Here is a 26,621-nt window from a genome sequence, read left to right on the forward strand (position 1 = left end):
ATTGTATAAAAAAATCAAGCCATTCCCCAATTGATAAATGGGCAAGAGACATGAATAGGCAATTTTCAGGTAAAGAAATCAAAAGTATCAATAAGCACATGAGAAAATGTTCTAAATCTCTAATAATTAGAGAAATGCAAATCAAAACAACTCTGAGGTATCACCTCACACCTAGCGGATTGGCTAAAATGAAAGAAGGGGAGAGTAATGAATGCTGGAGGGGATGTGGTAAAATTGGGACATTAATGCATTGCTGGTGGAGTTGTGAACTGATCCAACCATTCTGGCTGGCAATTTGGAATCATGCTCAAAGGGCTATAAAAAATGCCTGCCCTTTGATCCAGCCATACCATTATTGAGTTTGTACCCCAAAGAGATCATAAATAAACAAATTTGTACGAAAATATTTATAGCTGCGCTTTTTGTGGTGGTAAAAAACTGGAAAAGGAGGGTATGTCCTTCAATTGGGGAATGGCTGAACAAACTGTGGTATATGCTGGTGATGGAATACTATTGTGCTAAAAGGAATAAAAACTAGAGGAATTCCAGGTGAACTGGAAAGACCTCCAGGAATTGATGCAGAGTGAGAGGAGCAGAGCCAGAAGAACATTGTACACAGAGACTGATATACTGTGGTAAAATCGAATGCAATGAACTTCTGTACTAGAAGCAATGCAATGACCCAGGACAGCTCTGAGGGATTTATGGTAAACAACACTACCCACATTCAGAGGAAGGACTGCAGGAGAGGAAACATATAAGAAAAACAATTGCTTGAACGCATGAGTTGGGGTGGACATGATTGGGGAGGTAGACTCAAAACTACCACACCAATGCAACTATCAATAATATGGAAATAGGTCTTGATCAATGACACATAATAAAACCAGTGGCAAGGGTGGGGGGGGCAGGGGGGCGAAGGGGAAAGTAGGAGCATAAATCATGTAACCATGTTAAAAACGAATATTAATAAATGTTTTAAAAAATGTAATTGGGAAATATTTAACAAAATAAATAAGAACACAATAAAGCATGATATTAATATGTAGTCTTCTACATTAACAACTAGTGTATAGAGATGCTTACATATGATTTAGTGTACCCCCCTCCCTTGTATTGAATTTGGCACCAATGAACCAGCTGATCTCTAATTTCTTTTTCAACTATAGATCTTTGTTCCTCACTTAAGCTTTCTTTGACCCAATGGTACTTGGCTTGTACTGCTCCTACAGCACCTCTAATTGTACCCTGAACCCTACTTCTTGAAAGATATAAGATATATGTGCATATATATGTACATACATACATATACATATATGTGTGTGTGTGTGTGTGTGTGTCTCATCTCCCTTGTTAGATCATAAAACCATGAAGGTCAGAGTCTTGTTCAACTTTGTATTCCTCCCTACACCTGATTGACTCAGCTCCTTGAATATATGGTATCTATTCAATAATTCATTATTAAATTGATTTGAATTTAAACTCTTAAGTGACATGATTACTCATGTCAGGACAGTCTCCCATTATCCTTCTCACCAGTGCCAGATTATACCTGACTTTGGAAGAAGTGTCCATTGGGATTGTGTGTACAACTCACAGACTAAGGAAGCTACTTATTTGGGGGATTTTGTCTTTTGAACTAAGTACTGAAAACCATGTATATATGTTATTGTTGTTGCTGTTAGGTCATTTCAATTGTGTTCTATTCCTTGGACTCCATTTGGGGTTTTATTTTATTTATTTATTTAAAACAATTTATTTCTTTAGAATATTTTCCCATGGTTACATGATTCATGATCCTCCCCTTTCCCCCCTTCTCCCAGAGCTGACAAGCAGTTCCACATGTATCGTTGTTCAAAACCTATTTCCATGTTATCCATATTTGCAGTAGAGTGATCTTTTAACATCAAAACTCTAATCACATCTATGTGATCTATGCAATTGATCATATGTTTTTTCTTCTGTGTTTCTACTTCTACAGATCTCTAGATGTGGATACCATTCTTTCTCACAAGTCACTCAGAATTGTCCTGAGTCATTGCATTGCTTCCTAGTAGAGAAGTCCATTACATTCGATTGTACCACAGTGTATCAGTCTCTGTGTACAATGTTCTTCTGGTTCTGCTCCTTTCACTCTGCATCAATTCCTGGAGGTCTTTCCAGTTCACATGGAATTCCTCTGGTTCTTTATTCCTTTCAGCACAATAGCATTCCATCACCAACATCTATCAAAATTTGCTCAGTCATTCCCCAATCGATGGACATTCTTTCATTTTCCAATTTTTTGCCACCACAAAGAGTGCAGCTATAAATATTTTTGTGCAAGTCTTTTTCCTTATTATCTCTTTGGGGTATAAACCAAGCAGTGCTATGGCCGGATCAAAAGGCAGATAGTCTTTTAAAGCCCTTTGGGCATAGTTCCAAATTGCCATCTAGAATGGTTGGATCAATTCACAACTCCACCATGTTGGATTTAGGTCAGATTAGCAATGATTTCTACAGGTCCCAGATCAGAGGAGAAGCAGGCAAGCTTAACTGAAGGGGAGGGGCTGGAGCCAGTAGAGTTCTTTTCTTCCTCCCCCACACTGGAAGCAGTTGGAAACAGTTAACAGAATACCCTCGGAGCTGGCTATGGAGGCTATTCAAGCTTGGTAAATTCTGGACCAAGATGGTAAATGGATAGAGACTAAACCCCTTGAGATAATGACTTTCTTTGTATAAATTATTCCCCTACAGGATAGGAATAAATGAAGCTTGGTCTTCTGATCAGATCACAGACTATTAGGACAGAGACAGCATCAGCTCCAGCCTGGATGGAGAACTTGACTTAGGAAGTGAGAGATGGTGAAGTATGGCCCAAGTTAACTTGATAAAGGCTCAATATCCAAAGAACAAAGGATTTAATGGTTTCAGGGAACAGGGAGAAGGGAACTGGTTTAAGGAAGGATGAGGGAAGGTAAGCTAATTGAAACTGCTAAATGTTGGCTAGCAGCACATTCATATTGAATGGCTGGACTCCTATCTAAACCCCCAAATAATCTTCCTCTAAATCCTATACAGCTAAACTGAAGGTAGATAGTGGATCTTGCTTGAAGGTCTATCTTGAGGTTAGCTATCAAAGTAAAGCAGCCCTTGGCTATCAAAGACTGAATTTCTCAGCCCCTGAATCTACACAGAGTGTGTACCAAGAGCCCCTGTAAGAGGGGTGACCTGGCTTTTATACCAGGTCTCCAACTGCCCTTAACTGTCCCTCCCTTGGAGTTCTGGGGGGCACTATGGATGTTACAACCTTCTCAGGATCGTGAATGTTACAACCAGCAATGTATTAATGTCCCAATTTTGCCACATCCCCTCCAACATTTATTACTTTCCTTTGCTGTCATATCGGCCAATCTGCTAGGTGTGAGGTGATACCTCAGAGTTGTTTTGATTTGCATTTCTCTGATTATGAGAGATTTAGAACACTTTTTCATGTGCTCATTGATAGTTTTGATTTCTTTATCTAAAAACTGCCTATTGATGTCCCTTGTATTTGGGGTTTTCTTAACAAGGATATTGGAGTAGTTTGTCTTTTCCTTCTCCAGCTCCTTTACAGATGAGGAAACTGAGGCAAATGAAGTAGAATGACTTGCCTAGGATCACACCCTAAGTATCTAATGCCAGATTCAAACTTAATTCTTCCTGACTCTAGGCCCAGTGCTCTATTCACTTAGCTATCCAAGAGTAAGTATGTAATAAATACTTAATAGATTGATTAAGGAGCCATTGCAAATTGAGAGTGCTACACTCAAATAGTAACTTTAATAACAAATGCAGGGATATGTGTAGACTATGCATCGTTAAAGAAATCAGCCAATAGAAGGTTATAGGATTTGTAGAATCTTTTTTCTTTTTAATGTGGTATTTGAATTTTGATCCTTGGTGGGTCAGGCACGGAGAAAAGGAGATGGAAATGTTAGTGAAGAATTGGCCAACTTTATGGATTTTGTCGATTCTTTATCTTCTTTCATCATCTGGCACCACCTAGAGGTCTCAACATCAGATATCAGAGAAGGCTCTCCTAAGTAGGATCCAGTGGAGACAGAAGAGTGTTATGTGTGCAAGCTGTGTCTCCAAGGCTGGAACTTCCTCTTTCCTTCTAAAGATGATTCCTTAACTCTTTCATTTTTTCTCACTCCAACATATGGTGGCTACTGAGGTCTGATTTTTCCAACCGTTCCCAGTTCCCAATCCTATTGGACAGCACTGATATTTCAAATGGTAATGCCTGGAGTGGGGGGAAAAATTCTTCACAGCTTCTTTGGAAACTTCCGGTCCTGGCTACGGCTGTTTTATGGTGGAGAAGGATAGTGGACAGAAGTGGTGAGTGGTAGACTCAGAAGAATTGCAACCCTACTGAACTAGCAGCAGAGGAAACCTAGAGGAAATCAACATCTTTTATTTACAGATATTTACAGAAAACTGCAGATGGTAAGCTGCAGCAAAAGTCAAGTCTGGCAGGAATGGGCATATTCAGAAAGAGGATCCTGAGAAAGATGATGGTGCTACTGTGGAGAAGCAGGTCTGTGAAAATGAGAGAGAACTTACTTCAATCCTCCACACCTTAATGACATACAGAACTTGCCTTGTTTGAGCCTAGGCTCCTATTCGCCAGAGTAGTTCTCTAAAGAAGAGTCAGTGGAAGCCTACAAGTAGTAGTCATGAACTTCCAACTCCTAGACTAGAACTTAGCTAAGTTCTGACTCATTGCTTTATCATCCTTCCACCATTAGCTGCACAACCTGCACAATATTGACTCAATAGAACATCTCTGCTTTGCACAGCAGCACCCAGTAGGAGGAATATAGCTTCTGATGAAATCACTTGTGATTTCATCAGCATAAGGAGCTCCCTGAGAGGAACTCCCTCTGCTGATGCAGAGCAACACCTTTTCTGCTTTTCAGAGCCTGAGAGGATGGCTTGGACATAGAGGTTAAGTGACCTGTCTAGGGTCCTATAGCTGGTATGTATCAGAGGAGGGATTTATACCAGTCAAATCATTTATGTATTTCAAGGATCCTTGGTCCTGGATCTAAATTGTAAAAGAGAATCTAGATTGGAAGGGAGGACCTTAGAGCCAACTCCTTTATTAAACCGAAGCCCACAGATATTAAGTGACCTTCCCAAAGCCACACAAATAGTCATAGTAGCAACTTTTTTGCATAGTGCTTTAAGGTATACAAAGTATTTTTAGGTAAATTGTCTAAGCATTATTATTCTTATTTTACATTGAGGCTCTGAAGTTGTAATTTCTTCATCAGTGATGAGGTCACTGTATCTCAACTATCCAGTTTCCATCATTGCTTCTATCTTATGCCAAAATTCAATCTATGATCATTTTATAAAGGTTCATAACTCATAATTCATCACCCACCCTCCTCCTTTTTTTTCCTTCAAAGTTATCACCACAAACCACTTACCTTAATGAATTGAGTCAAAAGCCACATTGGTGAAAACTCCAGGTGTTCCCATAAGGCTATAGAATGAAAAGATGATGGTGTTTGTGTAAGGATGGAAAGTCTTTTGATTGGTCATTTTTGTAGTGTTTATTTTTCAAATAAACTAAGATATGGCATACATCCAAAAGGACCTACTAACTTAATGAAAGGTTGAGCCCTTTGAAAAATAAGATGTGTGCTAATTAAATTCTACCCTGGTAACTTTTAAGATTCCATCAAAGGTCACTGTTTAGTTTTTCCATAGGATTTTACAACAGTTGCAAATAGTATTACATGAATCTTTAATTCAGTTCCCTAGTGAGTTTTTGGCAGTCCTTCCCTCCAACCCTACTTAGATACAAAATCATTATAAATCCTCCACACTTGGTATCTGGAAAATAAAAGATATCATACATTTTAAGCCTTGTTTCTATCATTCATGTATAGCATAATCAATTAAATAACAAATGAGGGAAATTACATCATCAAAAATATTTTCACCTAAGGCAGCTAGTGGATAGAAAGTGGATAGAAGGCCAGGCCTGGAGAAAGGAGGTCCTGGGTTCAAATGTGATCTCAGATATTTCCTAGCTGTGTGACCCCGGGCAAGTCACCTAATCCTAATTGTCTAGCCCTTACCACATTTCTGCCCTGGAACTAATACTTAATATTAATGTTAGTATGGAAGGTAAGGGCTTTTTAAAAACTTAAAAATATTTCTACCTTACCTTTGAGGATTCAGGGGTCTTTTTCCATCATCTGATAATCAGGGGTGAGAAGATATGAAGAGTTGGTTTAAAAGAAAAAGAAAAGGAACAAAAGGGTAAAAAAAGATAATTAATAAAGGGTATGATAAGGGAAAAATAAAGAGAATAAAGGAAAAATAAGGTGACTTCCAAAATGTTAAGAGATGATAAGGGAGGGGTATGCTGGGTAGTCGTAGTGAGAAAACCTAGCCTCTAATCTCTGCTCAATGTCAAATTATAAGATATTGAGCAATTCATAATCTCTCTGAATCTCAGTTCCTTTATCTGTAAAATGGCCAAATTTAAAAAGTCCTAGGTAAAAGCCTCAGGTTAGGGGTAGATAAGAAATCTAGGCTGGTTTTAGGAGATAGTTTAAGATTGGAAATTAGTATAAGCTATTCTCTGGCCCCTCTGGTCCAGTCAGAACAAGTCCCAAAGGAGGCCTCATGATGTTTTGAGAAAAACACTGGATTTGGAATGAGAGGGCTTGTGTTCAAATTCTGATTATTCCACTTACTCCCTGTGTGAACTTGAACAAGTCATTTGTATCTCTTGGTTTCAATTTCCTTCTCTATAAGGGTAACGGATTGGACTAGATAATCTCTAAGGTCTCTTCAAGCTGTGGATCTATAATCTTATGGCATTTTTTTAGTGGTCCTTGAGATGATTATGTCCTCCAAATGAATCTTCATTTTTCCTTCCAAAAGTAGTCATTAAGGAGATTAGGGGAGAGAAGAAATGGTTGGCTCTTCACCATCTATTACGTAGGCTTCCCTGAAGACATTTCAAAACTAAAGAATGCATCTTCTTGAAAGGATGTCCAACAAGACTCCTTTGTGGCATTAGGAATTAGAGAATTCATTTCAACAAGGATTGACCCACAATAACCCAATACCTGTTCTAGTCCTTTTAGGTTTGGCTGGGAATGAGGTAGAGAGACATTAAGTGAATAGTGATAGAGGGTGCTATTATTTCCTCACTAAGCTCTGCAATACTGTGGGCATTACTCTACTTTTCCTCACTTACTGACTTTACCAATTGTCCCCAAAAGGGACATGAGACTTGTCCTGGAAAAGTAGCAGAAATGTGATATATTCCTAGTGAATGGGGCTAGCAGCAGAAACAAAGGATGTAGGCAGACTATAAAAGAATATCCATGAGTTTTTTCTTCCCCTCAAGTAAGCAAGAAATGGAGCTAAATAGGACAGGAGATCCTAGTCAAGAATTTTAAGTAATGCTTACTTAAGTCATCTGAATGACATACTAAACAAAACATCCTGTATTGGAGATATGGACCTTCTTCTCCCACCTTCCCCCACCCATTTGTTGTTGGTTACTTTCTGTAAAGAGCAATGAGGAAGACCACATGGCAGTGGAGTTAGAAGAAATGGTTTAAAATCCACTTAGCAATGGATAGACTATAAAGAGCTTATCTTTTCTCCCTTACCTTTTTGTCTGAATCGTTTCCTTAGAATAACCAGGATTGAACCACCTATCACAAGACTTGTTACAGATGCAACTGCTCCTCCAAAGTAAGTCAGTGCTTCCTGGATGGACAAGGGGTTCCCTGTAATAAATCCCCCCTAGCAGGTTAGTACTAGAACCAAAGAGATCCAAAGATTCTACAAAGCACTATGAAATTGTGCCAACTTGTGGAAATCAGTGATTTTCTTCATCAAAGGTCCTAGAGTTGCTGATAGTGAAACAAATGTAAGAATGTGAAGAAGGAAATAGATATCACAAAAATTATTATGTAATGAATGGGCAAAGAGAGTAGTTTTATCAATAGTGATTAAATCATTAGCAGAATGCTTAAGTGAGTCAGAGTAAGAACCTAATAAAAGGAATGACACAATGGACACTAGAAATGAGTACTCGAATACACAAATAGAACTGTTATCTCACTAATTATGGAGTTTGTTCCAATGGTGAAGATGACTACCCATCCATTGTCTTCCTATCCTATGTTATTTTCAACCAGGTCTTCCCAAAAGCTTCTCATGGGGGAGTCTATCCAACAGGAAAGATAGCAGTCTTCCTTGCTGTCTTCTAATAGCTTTTGAATAGCTTTTATTATGAATAACAAAAGTTTGCCACCATATTTAAGAGTAAACTGAAATACTGGAAACACAAACAATGGATATCCATGTTGTTTTTTTTTTTGAGATGTGATATATTGGATGATGGGAGGCACTATAGTATAATCAATCAACAAAGAGACATTTATAAAGTGTCTACTCTATGTCTGGCATTGTGCTGGAAGGAATGTTGGATTTGGACTCTAGAAGACTCCAATACTAAGTAGGTCTGTGATAGTGTGCAATTCATTTAATCTCTCTGAGTGTCAAGAAATTCTTCAAGATCATCAACTAAATTATGGATTGGTTGTGATCTCCATGAGGGAAGGGAGTTCCCAGACAGACAAGTTAACAAGCATTTATTAAGCACCTACTATCTATTAGGTACTGTGCTGAACACTGGAAATAAAAAGAAAGGGAAAAAATCTCTTCCTGAAGGACTCATTTTTGTGAGTTCAAATCCATCTTCAGACACTTAGTATCTGTATGACCCTAGACAAGTTAGTTAATCCTGTTTGCTTCCATTTCCTCATGTATAAAATGAACTGGAGAAGGAAATAGCAAACCATTCCAATATTTCTGCCAAGAAAACCACAAATGGAGTCATAAAGAGTTGGTTCCTACTGAAATGACTGAACAACAATAACAACATACAAACAAGACATAAGCAGGATAAATAAGAAAAAATCACAGAACAAAGGGACTAGAATTATGGGGAATGGGAAAAACTTCTTGACAATGACGAGACCACCTGATGGAATGCAGAGAAGCCAGCAGATGGAGATGAAGAGGGAGAAAAATTCAGACATGGAGGATATCCAATGAAAACATACGGTCAGGCAGTAAGGCCACTTTCTAGCTGTGTGACCCTGGACAAATCACTTAACCCCATTTGCCTAGCCCTTGCCCTTCTTTCTTAGAGCTGTTAGTGAGACAGAAAGTAAGAATTAAAGATAATTCATCTCCTCCCTATCCTTCATACTAAAAAAATGCACAGTGAAGAAATGGAGAATCTTGTGCAAGAAATAAGTATCATTGGGTTGTAGAGTACATGGAACTGATGTGGGCTACCATGCAGACAGGTTGTAAAATGAATGTTTATGCAGGCAGCTAGAAGGATGTGTATGGAAGTTCTATAATTGGCCAATCAGCAAAGGCACAGTGGACTAGGAACTTTCCCTCCTGGGAACCTGTGCAAAAACTAGTCAAAAATTGACTGAGAGTTGCTCCCAGGATGATTAACATATTATTACCATCCCATCTGCAGTTGGCTTTCTCCCCTTCCCACCATGATGGGGAAACAAACCTTGGGTAAAAGTGACACCAGTCCCTTGGTTACAACAAAGCTCTAACCACTCAAGCAATCTTTCCCTGACATCCAAACCCAAACAATCAATTCCTTACTAGATGACAAAGAAGAAAAAAATCCCCTCTGGGGGTGAGACTATCCCAACTTTCTATTGGCCAAACCACTGCCATCCTTCCCTAAATACAATAAGGCTTGTGGAGAATGCCTGAGTTGTCAGTTCTTTGGAGAAGATCTTGATCTCACTTCTCATATCCAAATGGATTCAGGAGTAAAGCTGTAAATGCAGGAAGGAACCAGGTTATGAAGGGCTTCAAAAGTCAAACAGAGGATTTTATACTTGATCTTGGAGAGAACAGGGAACCACTGGAGTTTATTGAATAAGAAGATGACCTGGTCAGACTTACTCTTTGGGATGATCAATTTAATAGATGAGTGGACGATGGAGTGGAGTTGGGAGAGATTTGAGGCAGGAAGACACAGGAACAGGTTATTGCAGTAGTCTAAATATGAGGAAATGAGGACCTGAGCCAGGATGGTGGCAATAGTAGAGGAGAAAAGGGAACATAAACAAGAGATATTCTATCGATAAAAAATGACAAGACAGCAATGGATTGGATGTGTGTAGAGGGAGTGAACAGTTGAGGATAACTCTTGGATTCTGCACCTGGGAAAATAGGAGGATGATAGTACCCTTGATAGTAGTAAGAAGATAGGAAGAGGGGAGAAAGCCAATGAATTAAATTTGGAGATATTGAACTGAAAATGTCTATGGGGATACAGATTGGGATCTTCAATAGTCAGTTGGAGATGGGAAAGTGCAGGTCAATGAAAATCTAAATCATTGAGTAACATTACCTCTTGAATCACAAATCAGATACCTATATAAATTAAATCTGAAATTTTAAATGTGCAATTTTCTGGACTAAGTTAAAGCAGCAGGTTACAAGTGAATGAGATGAATTCACTTAATGATTCTGAAAGTTAAAAAAATGATCAGTGAATAGCTGGCAAAATCACTGCTCAAGGAGAAAGAAACCTCATATAGAACTGTTTAGAGGGAGACCTGTTAGAAAGAGTCAGAAAAGCTGCACTGATTTTGCCATCAGTTATATCAAGGTGGCATTCTGACCCACTAGATTAACATACCTTGGCAGCTTGGCATCTTTTTTGACCAATCGCCTTCTGCTTGGCACTTTATTTCTGGGGAGCCATTTAACATTTGATCTGTGGGGCAATAGAAGATGCATGTGGACTCGTAACTGAAGTTCCCCCAAGGGTGAGAGCAATTCATCAGCATTGATTTAGGAAGAATCAGTTCTGGGCATTTGACAACTGTAGAGAAAATGTGGAGGAAAAAAATGACATGAATTAAAAATCAGTCTCACTTCATTTTCTCCTGGGTAAATTAATATGATGATAACAACTAGTGTTAATAAAATAAAATATAGTTGCCCTTAGAGGAGGCATCCTTTAATTTAGATATAAATATGAAGTTTATATGTAAAGGCAGCATGATGTAGTGGATGGGGAACCAACCTTGGCATCAAGTCCCTATCTCTATAAATTTATACTATACTCACTTATACTGTATGTCCATGGGTGAGTTGCTTAACCTCTCAGTGAAACTCTCTAAGATGAACTTATAGACAAATGGCCAGTTTGCATCTGTGGAAGGGAGTTCTTGGCCCTTGTGAAATCAGAGGTCTGGACCACTACCATTAATAAACCATAAAGTGGGACACAGGAAAAGTAAGACTAAGTTACCAACTTCTATAGGCTTCCTCCACTCAAAATCTTACCAACCCTTCCAACTTTATACATAGTAAAAGAAACTATGGATAGGGTGTTCAGAGATTCAGTGCTGGGAATATAGAAGTATAAAGTTTGCTGAATGATAATACATAGAATCAAGATGGGATTGATTTTCAATTAGATAACCAGTTCTCCTAAACATTATCCTCCCTCTTTAAATCTTTTGTATTTTTGTCCTATTCTGGCAATACCTTGCCAAACCCCAGTCCTGGGTTACCTCCATCATACGTCTTTTTGCTCCTCTTCACCTTTCCTTGAACCATGCCAAGGATATTCATACACTTATTTCAACTGGGTTCATTTTATATTATTTAATCTCAACTAAGCATTCACTGCTATACTTCAATCCTTTTCTTCTTCCCTGATATCAGACTCTATCATTTTATATATAACAGTAATTCTGAACTTACTCCCCTTCCCATAAGCCTCCCATATTGCCTTTGACCTCACTTTCTTAGCAGAGTACTTTGCTTCTTACTTTACTGAGGAACCAGAAGCCATTTGTTCTGTGTTCCCTGTTCTTTCTTACTCCACACCTCAAAACCCCTCTGCATGACCTCTTCTTTCTCTCTAATTTTGCTCATCTCTAATAAAAAGGTGGCCTTTTAACTTGTCAAAGTCAAATACTCTATTTGTTATTCTCATCTTATTTCTTCCTCTCTCCACTAGGAGTTTGCCCCATCAATTATTTCCTCTCTCTTTCATCTTCAATCTCTATTAACTACTTCCTCACTATCCACAAAAAATGCCCCAAATTTTCCACCACGAAAAAAAAGCAAAACACATTTACTTGCTCCTGCAATCTCCACAAGCTATTGTTCCATAACTCCTCTCCCTTTCAATTTCCTAGAAAGTCACATTCATTGGCATCATTTCCTCACATTTTACTCACTTCTCAAACCTTTGCAATCTTCTTCCAATGCTTTCACCCATCTGATAGCCTTGAAATTTCTTAGCTGCTAAATGCAAAAGGCCTTCATTTGTCCTCAATTTACTTGACTTCTCCATAGCTTTTGATATTGTAGACCATTCACTTCTCCTGGATACTTTCTCCTCCCATGGCATCTGTGGTCCTGCTCTTTCTTGGCTCTTGTTTCTTGCCTGTCTAACCATTGCTTCTCAATCTCCTTTGGTGGGGTCATTATCTTGCTCCTGGACACTAAATGAGACTTCGTTCTAGTATCTCTTCTCTTTTCTCTCTCCATTATTTTTTGGTAACTGCATTTGCTTTAATGGATTTGCTTATCTCTATTCAGATGACTCATAGGTCTATATAATAAGCCCTGATCTCTCTCCTAAGCTCCATAACCACTTTACCAATCATTTGATGAATATTTCCAATAGTTGCTTCAAACTCAACATGTCTAAAACAGCACTCATTACCTCTCACTTTCCCATCCAACTCAACCTTCTTCCTAACTTATTTATGTAAAGGGCACCACTATCCCACCTGTGGCCATCCAGCCTTAAGCTGAAAATTTCCAAAGAAGAGTATCTCATTACTTCTTGAGAAACCCCATTATACTTTGGGATAGCTCAAACTAAGACTCTTTTCTTCTGATTTTTTTCTTCTCTGCAACATGTATTCTTCATCTCAATGTCTAACTCTGGGGCAACATAAAACAAGTCTAATCTTTCCATGTGATAATCCCTTATACACTTGATGGCACGTGTCACCTTTCTTCTTCCCCCAAGTCATCTCTAGGCTGAACATCCTTAGTTCTTTTAACCAGTCCTCTTATTATAAAAATATGAACCCTATTCACCAATTTGGCTTCTGTCTTCCTCACACAAATGAAGCTAAACTCTGTAAAACTAACAATGATCTCTTAACTATAAAATCTGATGTTTTTTTCCTCAGTCCTCATCATTCTTTTTTTCAAAACCCATTTACCTTCCATTTTAAAATCATGACTGTATATTGCTTCTAAGGCAGAAGAGTGGTAAGGGTTAGGCAATGGTGGTCAAGTGATTTGTCTGGGGTCACACAGTTAAGAAATGTCTGATACCAGATTTGAACCCAAGACCTCCCATCTCTGGGCCTGACTCTCAACCCATTGAGCCACCCAACTGCCTCCAAGTCATTATTATTCTTAACTTATTAGCTTCACTTAACACAATTGCATTTCTTCCAAGATGCTCTCTTTTTTTGGTTATAGTTGTTGGATTAGGCTTTTCTATTGTTGTCATTGTTGTTGTTGTCATTGTTGTTGTTTGACACTACACTTTCCTACATCTCCTTTCTGTGTGACCACTCTTCAGTCTCCTTTCCTCGTTCATCCTCCACAATATGCCTTCAAACTTTGGGTGTTCATTAGGATTCTGTCCTAGCCCCTCTTTTGTACTCCTTCTACACTTTATTTTTTTTTTCATTTAATCCTCTTTCATGGGTTTAATTCTCATCTCAGTGCCAATGAGTTAAAGACACCATCACACTTCCAGTCTCCCAGGTTTCTAACCTCATCATTATCTTAGATTCTTTGCCCTCCTTCACTCATTCATTCAAATTTAACCAGACTTTACCTTCACAAGTTGGAGGAGGCGCTGTCCAATTACCAGAAGGTAAGCATTGCACACTGTCAGGTCCTTTCAGTACAAAGCCTTCATCACAGGTAAAATGGCAGATAGTGCTATCCCTGGAATCTCTCTGGATGTAGGAACACTCCATGTTCCCCCACCTTGGGTCATCTAATACTGGGCACCTGATGGCTAGAATATATATAAAAAAGAAATGTTACCATCATGGACCTATAATGAAAGCTATTTTGTTGAACAAGCACCCTAAGAACTTAAATTTATCCTCAAACTGACTATGACAGCTTTCTCCAGCAAAAGTGAACTATGACTCCCATCTTCTCCAGTCTAGAAGTCATGGTACTACACGTGATGAAACAGTACAAAGAGTACTGTCCTGGGAAATAGTAGGTCTGAATCCTGGTCTTCCATTTATTGTAAATAGGTCATTTCACCCCTTTGAGCCTCAACTTTCTTATCTGTAAAATGGGTATAATATGATGTCACTATACTTGTACATAGATTTGGTATGTGTATAGCATTTCATAAGCTGCAAATTATTATTAAAAATGTGAAGTGATAATTTACCTTTACAAGATGGAGCGAGTGAGGTCCAGGATCCTGAAGCTGTACATTTGAGTAGATGGGGTCCTATTATCATAAGACCCCTTTTGCAGGAAAAGTCACAAGTAGAATTATAACTCATATTTCCATTTTCCCCCGAGCAATGGAATGCCCCCTGATGTGGGGCAACTAATGGTGGACATTTGATTGCTGGAATGTAAAACAAAATCTCTTGTGGTAAGCTCATAAAAGAAACATTTTATTCTATCCATTATCACAATAATCAGTGATGGGCAAACTATGGCCCGTGGGCCAGATGCAGCCCCCTGAAATGTTCTGTCCGGCTGTGCGACTTTATTCCTAATCTGACGAACACAATAAGTAGGATACAATACAATGAAATTTCGAAAGAGTTGTCTTAGAAACAGACTGACAGATGAGCATTTCCTTTCCTTTGGTCCCCTCTTTAAAAAGTTTGCCCATCACTGAACTATATCATAGACAGAGATAAAGTTTTGTGTTTTTTTCCTAATTGGGAAGATCTATTAGCTAAGGTAATGATCAGTTAGGCAAAGTAGAAGATGACTCTTTACCTGAGTCATTTGAATTTAGACAGTGTAAATTAGCATTAGAAAATTCAGCATAAAAATGGTCAAAGTTCTGGCCCAGGAACGTATTAACAAATGACTTTACTAATGATAGTGATTGTGATGATCAATATGTTGGCAATTCATAAGTCCGTATTTCATTAAGTCCTCCATACTGAAATAGTTTTCATGAATCTGCATTGTCCAAAAAAATCCCCTAGAAGCCACCCCTCTGGTTGGCTAGACAGGCCTTTTCGTGATTAGCTAGAGAAGTCTTCAGATGAAAGATAAATGATTCATTGCCAAATTCCTGCTCAGAACCTTTCTAGGTTAATAGGATCTGCCACGTGTTATATCTGGGTCACTGGCAGGCTGATTGACCCTTTTTTGTCTTCTGTAAAAATAATTTTTGTTGTGTATTGTTTTTTAAATTGTCTAATTTCCCTTATACCCCCTTCTAGCCTTCTCCCAGAGATCACCTCTTATAACAAATAATTTTTTTAATGAAAAGGAAGAAGGGAGTGAAGCAGCATAAATCAACAAATATATCTGAGATATGACAATAGAAGCATTGTTTCATGCACCCCCCTCCCAGCCAAAAGAATGGAAGGAAGGTATCTTTTCATATTTCTTCTCAGGCCAAATTTGTCCTTTTAAATTTTGCATCATTCACTTTCAATTGTTTTGGGTTTCCTCTTACCATTGACATTGTTGCAGTCATTGTGGCCCTCCTTTGTCTTAAATAGCAGGGCAGACCTAGAATAATGCCAGTTTGACCACATTTCATTTTGGTTAACTTTTCCCTCTTGCTGACTCAGAGTGGAAGTACTTTTCAGAACCTTCATTTCCTGGACAGCTCCTATGATGTTCAATTTCCAGGAGGTATAGGCAGCAAAGTTCTGGGGTCCTCATAATGGGACTCCTATGACTTTCAATTTCCAGGAGGTATAGACAGCAAAGTTCTGGGGTCCTCATAACAGGACTATGTCTGAACAACCACAATAATATGATTGATATTTGACATGATATGATATGAATGATAGTTTAAACCTTTCAAAAGATTTGAGAATTTTTTTATGTCTAGGGGCATTCAGGTTTGAGAATTGAATGGGGAAGGGGAAGGAGAGAAAGGGTAGAAGTATTTATAGAGTATCTGCTATGTGCCAGGCACTGTATTAAATGCTGCTTCTTTTTTTTCTTTAGCAAATATTATCTCCATTTATCTTCACTTAACCCCTACAATGTGAGTACTGTTATTACCCACATTTTACAGTTGAGGAAGCTGAGGCAAATGGAGATTAAGTGACTTGCCCTAGGTTACACAGGTAGTAAGCATCTGAGGTCAAATTTGAACTCAGGTCTTCCTAACTCCAGGCTTAAGGCTCTAAAAATCATCAGGTTTACTCTCCTGACAAATATAGAAGGTATTTATTTGACATTAAAGATAAACTGGGCTTTATCTGTAATCTCAGACTTTGCAAAGACTAATGCAGAGAGGGAATAGGGAGAGCTCACTACGTAAAAGGAGTTTGAGCCAGGCTAGGTAATAAGATGCTAAATGTAATATTCCTTGATTCCATAAAGTCATTGTGAATAAGCAATTTAACTCTCAGTGGCTGACCCCATTCCTCGTCCACTTCCCAATATTGGCATTTGGAGCTCAAAACCCAGATTTTGCTTTCTGCTAGCTTTTTCTCAGACGCAATTGTGGATTTCTGGTTTTGACCTTATTTTTGACACTGACACTCTTTCCCATGGTCTCTTTTCAGTTAACATATGCCTATTTCTTTTTCTGTGGGTTCCTGATACCATTCTTATTCAACCAATCCTTATTATACCTTTCTTTGTGTTAGAGACCAAGACATTGTGGATAGAAAGAGAATGAAATTATCTCTCCCTTCAAGGAATCCATAGCTTATAGATGGAAGCAATTTGAATACTTGGAAGTATGAATAAAATAGATTGAAGGTAATTTCAGAGGATTGTATTCCTGATCTCCCATCTGTGTTGGGACTTCTCTGCTATCACTTCCTATTTCTGAAAGAAGGGAGAATTGAATCAGTGCCACAGACCCTATTCAGGGCTGGCTCTCCCTTGAATCTGATCCCAGAAAGAAGGGAATTAGCATTTGCTGAGCACCTATCATGTACTAGGCATGATGTTAAGTGATTTAGAAGTATCTGATTTGACTTTGAAAACATGATAGATTCAAATCAGATAGGTTCTTATGGCCATCTAAAAACTTATCAAAGTATACATCCAAGAAAGAAGAGAAGGATATCTATCACCCTAAGCCCTTCTCCACATATATTAAAATGGCTTCTTCTCATGCTGATCGACTTCATTATACTGAAAAGCTCCAAGTCAACTCATAGAGAAATGATCTCTCATGAGTTTCTAGGGACTAACTGCCTATGGGTCCAGTGTTATAGATCCCATTTTCTGGAAATAAAGGCAAAAGGATCTTCTCAATCCTGGGACCAGGAAAAAGGATGTAAACGTGAAAGAAAAATGCCATATCTATAACTTTTTTAGAATTATCTTCCTGGTTATATATGTAGTACTAAGAGGAAGCAAATTTCCTTGTCTCGGATAACATTTGACCTTAATGAAGGACACTTCAAGTGGGGATGGGCATGGGAGCAATATGGTCAAATACAGCTGTACTTTGCTAGTCGTTGTGGCATGGGGGATAGAAGTGGAAGAAGAGAGAGAGACATCTGGAGGGGAAACCATCTCGAGTTGATTACCCTTAAAGATGTCTCTAAAGGATATGTTATTTGCTAACCTAAATCATAATCACTGTCTTAGACCAGCAAAGAAAAAAAGCAGGATATAATAAGGAAAAGGGATTGTCAATAAGGCAGATTCGAGGGGGGCAGCTCAATTTTGCTATCCTAATTCTGTTCAATTGAAAAAGTTATAAATGGTTTTAAAATATACAAAGAGCACAAATGGGACCATCTCCATTTTTCATATGAGGAAACTACAGTTCAGTGAGAACAAGTCACTTGCCCAAAGTCACGTAGCTGGTATGTGTTGAAAATAACTTGAACCCATGTCCTTTTGACTCCAGATCCAGTGTGTTTTCTGCTATGTAACACAGCAGCATGTTATGTGCTGTTGACTAACTGGTCTCTCCTTTGTATGGTCCTTAGCCAAAAGACACACAGTCTCTTCAGTCATTGAAAAAGCCCTTCCAGCTGGATAAAATCTGCCAGAGGCATCAAGAACCCAAGATCATTTGCCTGCCAACAGAAGACATTTGAGGGGAACCTCAAAGGAAAATTCAAACCAAGCCAGGTCTGGGATCTCTGTTGTCATCCCTCATGACCTCCTAAACACCTGCACTCATTGGACAGAGGGAAATAATAAGTGTAAAGACTTCTTTTCTTTTTTAAAAACTCTTACCTTCTGTCTTGGAATCAACACGAAGGATCAATTCCAAGGCAGAAGAATGGTAAGGGCTAGGCAATTGAGCTTAAGTGACTTGCTCAGGGTCACACAGAGTGTCTGAAGGCAGATTTGAATCCAGGACCTCTCATCTCCAGGGCAGGCATTCTATCCACAGAGCCACTTGGCTATTGTGCAAAACCGTCTTTTCAACTCAAACTGCTTAGGATCTCCTTTGACAGATAGATCATCTACCTTCCAACAGAGTAGCCTTTACTAACATTTTCCCCAGGCCAGGAGTGATTATAAATTAGAGGTTATTGTCAGGGACTCCTTTGGCAGTTCTGCCTGGGGCCACCTTCTCAGAATATTATTTTTAAATGCACAAAATAATAATACATAGGATTCAAAGGAAACTAATATAATTAGTTTTTAAAAATAAAGTTTTTAAAAATAAAGTTCAAGGACCCCAGATTAAGATACTCTGCTGTCTCCAGGTATATAATTTTCTTTTTTCTTTTTTAAACCCTTACCTTCCATCTTGGAGTCAATACTGTATATTGGTTCCAAGGCAGAAGAGTGGTAAGGGTAAGCAATGGGGGTCAAGTGACTTGCCCAGGGTCACACAGCTGGGAAGTGTCTGAGACCAGTTTTGAACCTGGGACCTCCCATCTCTAGGCCTGGCTCAATCCACTGAGCTATCCAGCTGACCCCTAGGTATATAATTTTCAATTCAAAGACTATCACTCTCCTCTAGATAACTATTTCTTTAATGATATATTTTCTCTTTTTGTTCATCTCATCATAATGAATAGAGATGGGCATCTTTTACCAGAACAACAAAAATTTAAAAAAAATCAGGAGTTAGGGAATAGATAAAGGATCATGAAGAATGATGAGACAATTAGGAAAGATTTGGGGCCCCTTGGAAAGGACTGGTCTATTGGTTTAGTTAAGAGATCCATTGTCTGAAAGATTATTCATTATGTTGAATGGGGTGAAGGAAAAGTAGAAAAAGAATGCTTTTTTATTACTATATAATATTGTTATTGGACAGTAGAGGGCACTATTGTAATGTCATATGTAAGCTCCATAACTTGATTAATTATGGACAGTCTGCATAGAAAGAGAAAGCCATGAGCCATGGTTCTTATAGAATGGTCTTGTAATTGTTTTCAAAAATAGAAAAATTGCTTTGCTCTAAATAATGAGGTAGTCTAATGGAAAGAGTGTTAGAATTAGGGTGAGGATGACCCGAGTTTGAATCATGCTTTGGATACTAACCTGGACAAATCCCTTAAATTCTTTTTCTCCATCTGTAACACGAAAGGTTGCACCATTACTTTTAAAGACCCTTCTGGTCCTAAATCTATGATCCTAGAATCCAATCCTATTTTCTCAGCTGCTTTCAACTCAACCCAACCAACACTTGTTAAGCCCTTTATATGTTCAAGGCATTGAGGATAAGAATAAAATAGTCCCTGACTTCAAAGGGCTTCCATTCTATTGGCAAGGGATGGTAGACAGGCAGATACATGAATACAACAGGAAGGACTTTGAACAAGAAATGGCACCTGAGCTGAGCCTTGAAAGAGGCTAAGGATTCAATGGGAGAAGAAGGAATAAGATGGAGAGTATATTCTTGGTATGGGTGACAGCCTTTTGTGAGGTAGCTAGTAAGGAAGAATAGGCACAAAATGTGACCATATAAGATAATAAAGCTAGAAAAAATTAAGCCAGAAATGAATAGCTTTGACTTCATTAGTGTGAAATTCTAACTGAGCTATGTAGTAATTAATGGTAATTCTGACTTTCAGGTACTGAGATATATCAGATATTTGGTATCAGATAATATTCAGATCATTATTTGTTATGTACTTTAAAGTAGTCTTTCCAGGAATAAATTTGTAAACATGTATTCATTTGTAGAATTATAGTATCTTAGAGTTGGAAGGGATCTCAGCATTGAAATGATTGCTAGATTTTTGAGTCAAAAGGCCTGGGTTCAAATCCTGGTTCTGTCACTACTTATGTGTGATGTGTGTGGGCAAGTCAACTAGCCACTTGGAACCTCAATTTCCTTGCCTGTAAAATGAAAGGATTGTACTCAATGGCCTCTAAGCATATTTCCATCCCTAAATTTATGATAATAGTATGATTTGTGATCTTACTTGATCACTCCAAGCATATATTTGAGAGGGAGCTACTACCAGTTGGTACAGTTATAGCTTGTGGTTATGAAACTTGAGAATATGCATTGGTAGCAGGAACTTCCTCATGGAGCATTTATTATTCTGATAAAATCCCAAGTTTGTTCTAAAATGGAGTGATGATTTATGATTAAAAGTTCAATCTTTCCTTCTGCAAATGGGGAAATTGTCCTTAGATGACTTCAGAACTATCTTCCATCTGTAATACTTTGTAAATCTGGTAGTTCTCTAGATAGTTAACTGGAAAAATATACATATTAAACCCCCAGACAGTAGGCAGGGGAAGGACAGCTCAATAAAGAGTGAGAAGCATTGTCTTTTTATTTATTATCCCTCCAGGAAGATGACTCCCCCAATTTTTTATCCCCTTAAGAACTATGGAAGCTTATTGTCTATCAAATAAATAGTTAATAGGATTAGTAATGCCTGTGTATTGAGAAAGAGACTAATGGGTTTTGTTGTGTGGAGATGGAAAGCATGGAATCCCTGCAAAGACTGGGTGAGGCTGTCCCTGTATCTTTGCAGGGATTCCATGCTTTCCATCTCCACACAACAGTTTCTAGTCATGGAAAGATCAATGGACAAGAAGACTCAATACTATATTCATCTTCCAAAATAGGGAGAAATATTCATTAATTTAGGATTCTGTGCATGTACTAAAACTCAAATAATAAAAACAAAATAATTTCAAGGATTCATCTAGTTTGAATTTGAATCCCTTCTAGACATGACTTCATGTAGTCTGTCTCCCATTTCTGACAGAAGTCCAGAGAAATTTTCAGGGGAAGATGTTTCCAAAGTCCAAATATACGTATGGAAACAGGTCGTTGAGTTGATTCTTGCCTTCTAAATAAGGAAAACTAATAAACTGATTCTGAAATGTCAATAACCAGTCTAAAAGTAGGTGACAAGAAGCTAAGCAGAAAGCATGAAATGGTGAAATAGAACTGTTGAATTTATTGTTAGGTCCTATGATGACACATGAATAAGAAACAAATAAGGACAAGTTCATTGTACCTTGACATGTTGGTGTATGAGCTGTCCAGTGTCCAGAAGTAGCACATTTCACTTTATCTGGTCCCACTAAAGAAAATCCTTCATTACAGCTAAAATGGCAAGTTGATTCATAGCTGTAATTTTCAAAAGGATGGTCACAGGTCATTGTTCCTTGTTGTGGTGCCAGTAAAGGTTTGCATGTAATAGCTGCCATGAGAAGAGATGGAGATTGAAAAAAGCTTATTTCAGAACATTAGAGACTGCAGATAATTTTGTATTCATGCACTCAGTAGCTCTCCTTACTACTCCCCTCCCAAAGTTAGAGTGTAATTGATAGCCATCATTTTCTGATAAGAATCTAATGGGAAAATGCAGTTGTTAATTCCATGGATTCCTAAGAAGGCTTATCATTCAAGAGCTTAAGCTAGGATAACAAAAGAAGACAGTCAGTAGACTTAACATCTAGGTTGTGTGCATGCCTGCGTGCCTGAGTGTGTGTGTGTGTGTGTGTGTGTGTGTGTGTGTGTAGAGTCTCAAAAATCTTAGTATGGTTTCAAGCTTTAATAAATCAAAATGCTATAATAGATTAAATTATTTATATGCATATATTTGTGAATGTATCTGTATATGTATCTTATCTATGGTTGTCCCCATTTCTAACTTAGAAAAGCAGTGATGCTTGTAACCACTTCTACCTTTACCAAGGCAAGGCAAGTCAACAAGCATTTATTAACCATTTATTATTTATTAAGTACCTACTATGTGCCAGGCACTAAAATATGGCACTAGACCAGTGATTCCCAAAGTGGGCACCACCACCCCCTGGTAGGTGCTGCAGCAATCCAGGGGGGTGGTGATGGCCATGGGTGCATTTGGGGGTGGTGAATAACTGTAAAGGGGCAGTGATAGTATGTGACAGGGACACTAAGTAATATTTTTTCTGGAAAGTGGACAATAGAACAAAAAAGTTTGGGAACCACTGCACTAGAGATACAAAGAAAAGGTAAGATCAATCCCTGCTTTTAAGGAACTCAAGGATGTAGACTTGGTTACATCAAGTAATTTCATTGCCTTTTTTTTTTAATCCTTACTTTCAGTCTTCGAATCAATACTAAATATTGGTTCCAAGGCAGAAGAGCACTAAAAGTTATGTAATGGGGATTAAGTGACTTGCCCAGGGTCACCCAGCTAGGGAAGAGTCTGAGATCAGATTTGAACTCAGGACCTCTAATGTCTAGCCCTTTACTCTTTGTCAGAATCAGCACAGATTAGCAGTCTAACTCCCCTTTTAGTGTGGTGTAACTATGGATGTGGTGTGGTATAACTAAGTACTATCAGAGCTGAATCTTGGCTCCATCACATCACTAGCTGAGTGACCTTGACTGAGTCACTTTCTCTTATTCATCTCATTGAGTCTTGATTTTCTCACCTGGAAAATGAATGTTAGATTAAGTCTCTTATCTTTAAAAGTTTTTTTTTTCTTCAAAGGTCTATAATTCAATGAAATTGCAAGACTCCTTTTGTGTTGAAATTATTGTTCCTTGAGTTATTTTAGGAAACATGGCTTTTTTAAACATGCACATACATATATGTACACATGTACACATAACACACATTTCATATCTTTGCATGTGTATACATGATAGTACAATAGACATGCATATACATATTATTAGGGTCAACCCAAATAGTATGGGCAACAATAGCTCTTCTCCAAGGTACTAAATGGTCTACAGCAGTGTTGGCAAATGTTTTAGAGATCAAGTGCCCAAACTGCACTTTCAAGCTACCTGTGAGCCCCCCACATTACCCCAGACAGCAGAGGGAGGAAGTGCTCACATTTAGCTACTGGGCAGAGGGGTGGGGCATATGAAAAATGTCCTTGGGGGCTGTGGAGAGGGGGGACAGAGCAGCCCCTTCTGTGCGCTGGGGCACATGTGCCATGCCTTTACCAACACAGGTCTAGAGTTTGACATAGATTAAAGCAGTGGTTCCCAAACTTTTTTGGCCTACTGCCCCCTTTCCAGAAAAAAATATTACTTAGCACCCCCTCTCACATACTATCACCATCCCCTTATAGTTATTCACATCCCCCAAATGCACCTGTGGCATCACCGCTTCCTAAATTGCTGCAGCACCCACCAGGGGGCAGTGGTGCCCACTTTGGGAATCACTGGATTAAAGGATGGGCTGGGAGTGGGAGGACCAGGATACAGGCTCTTACCACTAATATACTTCTCCTGGCCAATCCTTATAGCACAGTTATATTCATTTTACAGATGAGGTAACTGAGACTGAGAGAGATTAAGTGACTTGCCCAAAGTCCAACTGCTAGTAAGTGTTGGAAGATTTGAACTCAGATCTTCCTGATTCTACATGCAACATTCTACCACCTAGCTATTATTTCCTCTTTGTGAGTATACTGAGTCTTCAGACCTGAAATATTTTGAAGGTCAATTTCCCACTGGTCTTCTTCTTGCAGAGACATGGAAGAAATGCATCTCTAAAATATTTGGGACCTTCAGGAAAATGTCCTCACCTTTCCCCTTTCTTTATTCTTTCTTCAGCTAAATACACCTCAAAATTTCACTTTGTCCCAAATTCTTGACCTTTTGTTTCAGCTTAAAGTTCATTTATTATAAGTTAGCTCTCCTAGGGAAAACAAACAGCTAAACAACATTTAGGAAAACAAACAGCTAACCAAGATCTAAGAAAAATGAAAAAGGAAAGAAAAAAAATTTCCAGAAGTGTGCTTTCTAATGTATTGTGGCTTTGTACTCTGATAGCAGCAGCTTGGGTGGGAATGAGATAGGAAATGGGAGGGACATCAATGAGTCAAGATTCTGGGTAAAGCAGCATCTCATCATTTAGAGGGTTCCAAGCCCCTTTCTATTAACCTGCCTAGTGTTGTGAGGAAGATTACTCAATTATTATTTAGGAGACCCAGCAGGAAGGGCTGAAGAATTCTAAATGGAAGACTAGTCTTTCTCTTTAGAGTGTTTATAAGACATGGTAACAGCAAGAAAAATAAAAAGAAAGATTTAGTCAAGGGATAGTTCAGCCAGAGTGAAACACAAAATTACAAAAAAAAAATCACAGGAAGTATCAATAAATAACAATCAGCTTGCACTGAGGATGCCCATGATATGTAGCTGTCTTTTAAGCTCAGTACCACAAAATTCAGGGGTTTGTCATAAAAGAGCTTGTGACTGATGTCTTCTCTTACTGCTTCCCAGCCCATGCCTATAATTCATTTGCATTGGGTCCTCCAGTTGTTCATGTGCCACAGTGTGGGTTATAGGAATTGGCCAAGAGAAGAATATTGGTGGTAAGAGTTTATATTCTAGTTCTCTCAACTCTCAACCCATCCTTGAAACTGTATCAGACATGAGACCCTTTGACACCTGACAGAAGAGCCATTGGTGCCTAAAGTCCCATATTATTTGGGCTCACCCTAATACCATGTTCAGTCATCATGCCACTAATAATTGATATATATGTGTATGAGTGTGTTTGTGTGTGTGTGTGCCCGTGTGAGAGTGTGTGTGTGTGTGTGTGTGTGTGTGTATCATTCAAGCTTTGGGCTAAGAACTTTTTGGTCAATGGTTTGATCCAAAGCAAAAGTAATTATAATAATTGCTTGTTTATGTTTTTGTTTAGAACTCTACTAGATGATATTGAAATTAAGGATTCACACATAATCCCTCACCTCAGAAAACTATCATTTAACTCAGACAAACCTAGAAAAAGATTAATATTAACATAACAGTTTACCATAAGCAACTAATGCATTTACTACTAGTGAAAGGAGAGGCAATAGTGTTATTTAATGGAAAAAAAAGCATTGAATTCAAAAGACCTTAATTCAAATCCCACCTTTAGTACTTATTAGACAAGTGAACATGGGAACAAGTCTCTGGGCTTGTTTCTTCAGCTGTAAAATGATGGGGTTGTACTAGATGGCCTTCAAATTCTCTTCTAGCTTTAAAGCTATGATCCTGTGAGGGCTGTATGCAGAGTGCGAAATGATGGGTAAAAAGAGTCAAGGTAGTCAATTTGGAGCTATATATAAGGTTTGAGAAGATGTTGGTTTAGAATATGGATTTCAAGAGACTTGAGTTCTTGTGACAACTCTAATATGGAAAGACTGAAGCATATTGAAGAAGTAGGCTTCCCTTTTCTTGTTGTCTTAGGATCCTCATTTACTAAACAAAGATAATTTAAAACCACATCATATATCCCAAAGGATTTTACAATATGTACAAAGAGCGCTGGGCTCCATGAAGATTTAATCCCTTAGGCTACTTTTCCTAGAAACAGATTATGCCTCCATCTCCCTTCACTAGTTTCCTCTTTCTTTGTAATCTTCTGGAATCCATCTCTGCAATATTTCTCACATTTTTGAGCATGTTTTCATCTCAGGGGCTATGACTTTTCCCTACCCTTCTCCTACTACATGCCAAAATATTGAGCTGTGGAGTACATTTTTACTGTCCTTCTCTGTGTCCTGTCCTACCTAGGAACTGTGTGGCTATATAAGTCCATTCCTTAAGATACCAAACTGCTGATCATTTGCCCATGTCTCAAATATAAGTGGAGATGTTAGAAAAAGGAGCAACCTTACCTTCACATAGTGGTGGTAGAGAGGTCCACTCTCCAGTATCCAAACAATGCAGCTCTTCTAACTCACTTGGGACAAATCCTTCATCACATGTTAAGGTACAGGATGATTGGTACGTGAAGTCTCCAAAAGGGTGAGAGCAGCTCAAATGTCCTCTGATGGGAGGCTTCAAATCTTGGCATTGTTTAGCTGAGAAAAGAAAGAAAGATAGAAGAAAGGGAAGAAGGAAAGAAGGAAGGAAGAATGGAAAGAAGGCAAGAAGAAAGGAAGGAAGAAAGGAAGGAAGGAAGGAAGGAAGGAAGGAAGGAAGGAAG

General features: G+C 38.4%; 1 protein-coding gene across 1 annotated transcript in view; it reads right to left on the reverse strand.

The window, feature by feature from the left end:
- Positions 1-3,866: 3,866 nt before the first annotated feature.
- LOC123245890 (selectin P) overlaps positions 3,867-26,621 on the reverse strand; it is a 78,498-nt gene continuing 55,743 nt past the window's right edge. The window contains exons 10-18 of the mRNA XM_044674877.1: positions 26,311-26,496; positions 21,708-21,893; positions 14,525-14,710; positions 13,946-14,131; positions 10,757-10,942; positions 7,671-7,790; positions 6,206-6,236; positions 5,460-5,515; positions 3,867-4,326 (exon numbers count right to left, since the gene is read on the reverse strand). Coding sequence (XP_044530812.1) covers positions 5,461-5,515; positions 6,206-6,236; positions 7,671-7,790; positions 10,757-10,942; positions 13,946-14,131; positions 14,525-14,710; positions 21,708-21,893; positions 26,311-26,496 — 1,136 coding nt within the window. The 3' untranslated portion in view covers positions 3,867-4,326; position 5,460. The remainder of the gene's footprint in view (positions 4,327-5,459; positions 5,516-6,205; positions 6,237-7,670; positions 7,791-10,756; positions 10,943-13,945; positions 14,132-14,524; positions 14,711-21,707; positions 21,894-26,310; positions 26,497-26,621) is intronic.

Source organism: Gracilinanus agilis, chromosome 4 (genome assembly GCF_016433145.1).
Source record: "Gracilinanus agilis isolate LMUSP501 chromosome 4, AgileGrace, whole genome shotgun sequence".
NCBI classification, from domain to species: domain Eukaryota; kingdom Metazoa; phylum Chordata; class Mammalia; order Didelphimorphia; family Didelphidae; genus Gracilinanus; species Gracilinanus agilis.